This window comes from Physeter macrocephalus, chromosome 11 (genome assembly GCF_002837175.3).
Source record: "Physeter macrocephalus isolate SW-GA chromosome 11, ASM283717v5, whole genome shotgun sequence".
NCBI classification, from domain to species: Eukaryota; Metazoa; Chordata; class Mammalia; order Artiodactyla; family Physeteridae; genus Physeter; species Physeter macrocephalus.
Window position 1 is genome coordinate 35923226 of NC_041224.1, and position 6515 is coordinate 35929740.

Here is a 6515-nt window from a genome sequence, read left to right on the forward strand (position 1 = left end):
TACATCCACCTGCTTGGCCATCTTGCCCCAACGCCACCATCACACCTAAGAATGCACCTGGGTTTTCTCTGGTACCGCTATAACTCATTCTCTGGATGAGCACATGCTATTCACTGCAATTTGTATTTGTGTCTCCTTTTCCTCTTTTCTCAATGAGCCTGAACGTTCCTCAGAGACCCACTACCTTCCCGTCTCACCTCCCAGGGCTCCAGCTACAGGGCAGCATGACCCTCGTGCTGAGCCGGCTGGATCACAGCTACTCCCTTCTGCAGGGTGTCAGACTGACACAGGCTTATTTGAAAACTCTACCTTGAATTCTTAGTGGAGCAAATCCAGGATAAAAAACATGCATAAACTAACATTAGAAAGCAACTGGGGAACTCTCGATGGGTTTTGTCATGGGCTTAGACCAATTCCCGGAGGACCAGGCGGATTCAGTAAGTATCACAGTCGTTCTCACCATTCAGGCCACCCAAGAGAAGTGCGCTGGGCCCCCTGTGTCACTAAGAGGCCCGAGGTGGGTGCCAGGGTAGAGCTGTCTGCACAGAGACCCCCTTATGGCAGGGCTGGTCTCTTCCTTGAGGGCCTGTGACCGGGGCATGTTACCTAATGCTTTAGCCCGCCTGTTGGGTGAGTGCTGATGTGCCATGAGTCTGTGACCCACGCAGCCCTGCGGCCTGTGAATCAGCTACCCTGAGCCATCAGGCCGTTAGGGCAACGTCTCCAGGCAAAGGCTGCCTGGACTCTCGGCTCCCCGCACGGCCCTGCGTGGCCAGGCACCCTGTCCTCAGCCCGTGTGTCCTCCTCTCCTGAAGCCCAGGCTCCCCTCTGTTCTCACAACGGTCCTGTCCTCCCTTTGTGGCTGCTCTCCTGTAGCAGCCCCAGCACCTCCCCCTTCCTGCCATCACCCCAGCTCCCTAGCCCACAGCACCTGAGCACCCCAGACCTGCTGGATCAGTCCTGGGGTGGGGCCCACCTGGGGCCCACCCAGGGCCTGCCCTGCAACAAAGCAACCCGGGCGAGTTACCGGGGGCCTCGGTCTGTGCTCTCCAGTACTACCCCCCTCCACCCTGCTGCTCTGCAGATGGCTGGGTCCCAGCAGGCTGGCCATCCCCGCAAAGCCCTCTACCTTCAGGACCTCGGCCACTGACATCTCCCAGGCACCTGACCCTGCCCTTCCTCCGGGCTGAACCCCCAACCCTCCTGATCTCTTAGCAGCCCCCTAGGTTGCATTTCCACACCCTCATTAACTTTGGGAACCCCAGGCCCCACCACGACCCTGACCCTCCACCCGCTCAGCCTCTGGCTGCCTCCCCTGCCCCCATCGCCAGGCGGCGACAGTGGCTGAGAGTGTCCCCTACCTGTGTCCACCTCACAGCTGACCCCTTCACAGGACAGCTGTCCTGATGGCTCTGGCAAGGCACCTGACACCCCCCTGAGCTCCCCCAGGAGCCCCGCTCCCCTTCCGTCCTGGGATCTTTACTGTCCATGGGCGGCTGGACTCCCCTCTCCGGCCCTCACTCACCTCCTCCCCTTTACTCCTTGTCCCGGGGAGAGCTGGCCCTCCCCCTGTGTGCCCCCATCACAGCGCTGCTTGGCGCCCCCCGCTGCCAAACGGAGGGCGGGGCCCAGCGCCCCCCCCCCCACTGTCTGCATGACCAGCTCCGCCTCCAAGAGGTATGCAGCCTCCCCTGCCAGCTCACCCCTCAACTGTGCATGAAGCTCCTCAGAAAGCATCAACAGGGACTTCCCCGGTGGTGCAATGGTTAAGAACCCGTGCTCCCAATGCGGGGGGCCTGGGTTCGATTCCTGGTCAGGGAACTAGATCCCACATACGTGCTGCAACTAAGGGTTCGCATGCCACAACTAAGGAGCCCACCTGCTGGCAACTAAGGAGCCCATGTGCCGCAACTAAGGAGCCCACCTGCTGCAACAAAGACCAGATGCAACCAAATAAATAAATAAATAAGTAAATAAATATTTAGAAAGTCGCTGAGAATCATCGCCCCACCTCAAAATCTCCCCTGCCCAGCACCCTCTCTTTCTCCCTGGGCTTCTGCACCTGGGCTTGTTTGTCTGTGACTCAGAAGGCTTCCCCCAGGGCACCAACAAGATGCTCCTCCACACTGCTTCCCCTCCCCCTGAAGCCTTCTCCTTCTCTCCCTCCATGCCACACCCTTCCTGCCCCCTCCCCTCTCTTGCTCCTTCCTGCTGTGACTGGTGCACCCGCCCCACTTGCCCGAGATTGCACGGAACTTCCCCCAAGTGTCAGAAACACACCTTAGTCCCAGAGACCCCTCTAACCACCTGGGCCAGGCTTGGGAAGGACTGAGCGGCCTGGGCTGCAGAACAGTTAGAGTGAGATTCCAGGACAGTGTAAGGTTAGAGTCATAGCAGATTTTAAGGGAAAAAAAAAGTCAGTCCTTTATTAATAATTACTGAATCTTGCCACAGTTTATAAATCACAGGGGGAAACAGAGCAGATTAGTCCATACATAATTCAATGCTCCATTTTAAAGGCATGATAGAAGAAATTTAAAATTGAATCGTCCATAATTTATGCTTGATCTGTATTGGTGGAGTTCTCAGTTTTGTTACTTTTTTTTTCAGAAGCTATTAGATAACTCAAAGCATCAATATTCTTAGATCTCACCCATCATTTATCAAGTAGCTGTAACATTTAGCTAAGGAAAATATGCCCAACCAGAAAGACTGTTTCTCACAAATCACTGGGATGGTTCACAGGGAAAGGAAGAGCCTGCCACCTAGCACGCTGACCAAAACTGCGCCCAGCCTGGCGGCTGGGAACGTCCTTCTGCATGCTGCCCCAGCTCTCAGAGTGGAGCGCTGCAGGCCCAGAGCCAAGGGCCACCCTGCAGTGGTGCAGCAGGAGGAAGAGGATTTGCAACGAGGCATCTTTACTTCCTGTGAGAGGCTTGAGCTGCTTCTTGCAGCATCAGTGTCCTCTGACATCAGGCCTGAGACCCTGGGCTAGGCCTTTCTCCCAGTCCCTGGGCCGGTCAAGATCTCCACCGCCAGCAACTCCTGGCTGTGCTGACTCAGCCCAACCGTCCTGGGCTCCCAGCAGCACCCTGATCCTTCCCACATTCTGGTCACAAGGACTGAAAGTGGATGGACTTGGGAGAGGGTCAGGAGGCTGAGACTGAAGACGGGGGCCCCTGAGGAAAAGGGGGCGCCCCAGAGGAGTGTCACTAGCCAGGGGGCAAGTCCCCGTTCTGGTTGGGCATTGGGAACCTCTATTCCCGGCCTGGGAAGGTTGGCGAGTACTTACTGGTTTGAAGCATACTTACTGGTCTGTAAAATATTAGGAGAGCCATGGGAGGGAGGAGCTGTGAGTGCAAATTACCATCATTATTACGACTCCCAGGAAAGAGGAAGGCCTACAACCCTAGCCCCGCCTTCCGCCGGGAACAGCCCGCGTTTTAAGAGCTACACTGGAAAACCAAGCATCTCCTCTGGCCTCAGGTTCATTACCTGTGTAGTCCTCTTCGTCCTCGGGAACCTCGGCCTGGGACGGCGACAGGGCGGCCATGGGTGGCTCTGGCTCTGGGGCCGAGAGCTCCAGCATCCGGGAGCGAGACTGATGGGCGCTGAAGGTGGTATAGGGGTGCTGGGCCGTGCCGTACAGGATGAGGCTCCACTCTTTCAACTTCCCTGGAAGGCACCGGACCCAGACTCACCCGAGGGTCAAGAGCCTCCTTCGGGAAGCCCTTGATGTGCTCTGGCCCCTTGGTCTGGCCGGGGGCCTCCGTCACCCACAGAAGTGCCTGGCCCTGCCCGGCTCAGGTCCCCGAGCCCTCCCCGCGACAGCAGGGCTCTGAGCCCAGCATCTTCCCCTCCTCGTCACCTGGGGACCAGGAACCTACCTCTTGCCCAGGCCACAGTCTCCGTCCCTGGGTCTCGGCACAGCCTTCCCCTATCGGCCCCCACCCCCAAGATGGGCAGCAGCCCCCTCCCCGTCTTGGAATATCCAGTGGGTGGATCTGGGGCGGGGCCTGGCACTCAGCCTTGTCCCATTGTCCCCAAATGTGGTAACTGGGTTACACTGAGGAGCCCTGCCTTTTGGATGCTCCATCCTGGGTCTTGGGCTCCTTCCATCCCAGTTAGTCCAGGGCAGGTGGGCAAGTTTGGCGGGTGGCACAAACCCAAATGTCCACTGAGGACGGGCATGGGGAGGAACTCCTCAGAAACAGGAGGATGCCTGGCACCCACGCTGGTCTGGGTGTCGGGGGAGGACAGAGGCTCACGGGAGAGCAGCCGGCTGTGCACGGGGATGGGGCAGGGGCAGCAGGGGGCAGCAGGCGCCCCCCCACACCCAACCACCGCCTCCACCAGGGAGCGAGGCCCATGCTGCTCAGTGCCCTCAGGTGAGAACAGAAGGGGAAACCTGGCCTGCAACGTCCAGGCGGGATCCCTGATGTAATAAAGCACACAAGGGCCGGGTTGGACGTGACCATGGGCCATGGGCCAGCTTCCCTTCTCACCATGGTGTGCTGAGCGTTTGGGACTGTGTGACCATGTTGGGGAGGCCACTGCTGTCACTGTCACTCAGGCGAGGGGCCGAAGGCCAGTGTGACCTGCCGAAGGACACGCGGCTCGTGCTAATGGGCTCCGGCTGCCCCAGCCCCTCAGGGTTTATTGAGAAGTGGATCAACCCAACACGAATCGATTCTGTCCCACGGTGGGGCACAGAGCAGCACTGTTTCTTTTTAACCATCATCCTGGCCAACTAAGGGCCCCAGGTTCTGAAAGCCTGCAGCCTCCGAAGCCCCCAAGTCAGGCCCTGCACTGCTCGGGCCTCTCCTGGCCTGGCCAGGATTGAAGGATGTGGGTCCTTCAATTTAAAAGAACCGTCCTGGGCTGTCTCCCAGGACATGGTCTCCAAAGGGCCGGGCTCTTGCCGTGGCCATTTCCCTAATGCAGTGAGCGACGCTTACACGAGAAGTATTGATACTTCACACGGGTGCAGGTGCAGCAAACACAGGGCCTGTCTATGAACGATCATCCGTTCTCAACTCCCGGGGATCAAATTAAAGCTACATTTCAAAACCACAAAGGCTCTGGACATTTGAACTGCTGAGTGATGAACTGTCATTAAGGGGGAGCATAATAACTACAGGGCAGGGAACAAGGGCTCCGTGAGCTATAATTTGAATCGAGATTTATTTCAGTCCTATATGATGTCTCCAAAAACACCCACCAAAGGCCTCATCACTAAAATTAGATTCTTATTTTCGGATAGAGTTTTGGTAGGACAAACAAGAGAAGAGGGGCTGATCCAAGCTCGGGATCGGCACACACCCTGTGCGAGGGGGGAGAGCAGAATGAATTCCAAGAAACCAGGGAGCAGATCCTACGAGTTCTCATCACAAGGAAAAAAACCCAGTTTTCTTCCTCTTTCTCTGTGTGTCTATAAGAGATGATGGATATTAACGAAACTTATTGGGGCAATCATTTCCCAATACGTGTAAGTCATTATGCTGTATGGCTTACACTTATCAGTGCTACATGTCAATTATATCTCAATAAAGCTGAAAAGAAAAAAGAATTCCAAGAAGTCAGCAGTAGGGGCTGTCTTGCAGGAGGGGCCCCGGGAGGGGAGGCTGGGGTTCAGGAATGCAAGAGAGACTTCATTTTTATTGTTTTCTCTTCTGGATTGTTTGATTAAAAAAAAAAACAAACCATGGCATATATTATATTACCTTTCACACACATGAATTTTAAAAATTGAGTTTAATTTAAAAATCTAGAAACAAATTGGTTATATGGTCAAGGGAAAAAAAAAACATGAAAAAGCTGTGGTACTCAGGGCTTTTGATTTACATTTCCAAATAATCAACAAATGTGAATGGCTCAAAATCTACAAGTATAAAAGGAAACACAGTGGAAGTCCCCCTCCAGCTGCTTCCCCACCTCTCTCCACCATCTCTCTCCATGGCAACTAGTTCTGTTTCTTGGGCACCCTTCCGGCGGTGTTTTATTCTTATCCAAGCAAATACGAGCACATATTCTGCCCCATCCCCTTTATCAACACACCTGGGAGCACCTTCTGCACTTTGCTTTTTCCATTAACATGCATCTTGGTCATCTTTCCATCACTGCATCAGACAGGTATCTTGTCACTTACTTAACAATCCCCTCTTGACAGGCACTTAAATTGTTTCCAAATGTTTGCAATTACAAACAGTGCCATAACTGTGGTCACACGAGGAGGTACCTGTTGAGGGTGGCAGAGCAAGGACCCTGGAGCTGCACAGTCTGGGTTTGAATCCTGGCTCTGCCACCTACTAGCTGTGTGGCCTTGGGCAAAGTACTTAATCTCTCTGTTCTTCAATTTCCTCATCTGTAAAGTGGGGATAATAATAATAATATCTAGGGCTTCCCTGGTGGCGCAGTGGTTGAGAGTCCGTCTGCCGATGTAGGGGACACGGGTTCGTGCCCCAGTCCGGGATGATCCCACATGCCGCGGAGCGGCTGGGCCCGTGAGCCATGGC

The 6515-nt window shown here is 55.1% G+C and overlaps 1 protein-coding gene across 9 annotated transcripts in view; it reads right to left on the reverse strand.

Annotated features, from left to right (window-relative positions):
• The window catches only part of PCSK6 (proprotein convertase subtilisin/kexin type 6), a 213189-nt gene that overhangs the window by 19452 nt on the left and 187222 nt on the right, over window positions 1-6515 (reverse strand). For 3 of the 9 annotated variants that reach the window (XM_028495187.2, XM_028495188.2, XM_024129667.3), the window contains 2 exons: window positions 3496-3675; window positions 3312-3350 (listed from right to left, as the gene is read on the reverse strand). The exons of 2 other annotated variants lie outside the window; for them this stretch is intronic. In XM_028495187.2, the coding sequence (XP_028350988.2) occupies window positions 3312-3350; window positions 3496-3675 (219 nt within the window). Of the gene's footprint in view, window positions 1-3311; window positions 3351-3495; window positions 3676-6515 lie in introns of those variants that run through there. 4 more of the 9 variants (XM_055087865.1, XM_055087871.1, XM_024129668.3 and 1 more) reach the window with 2 other exon arrangements.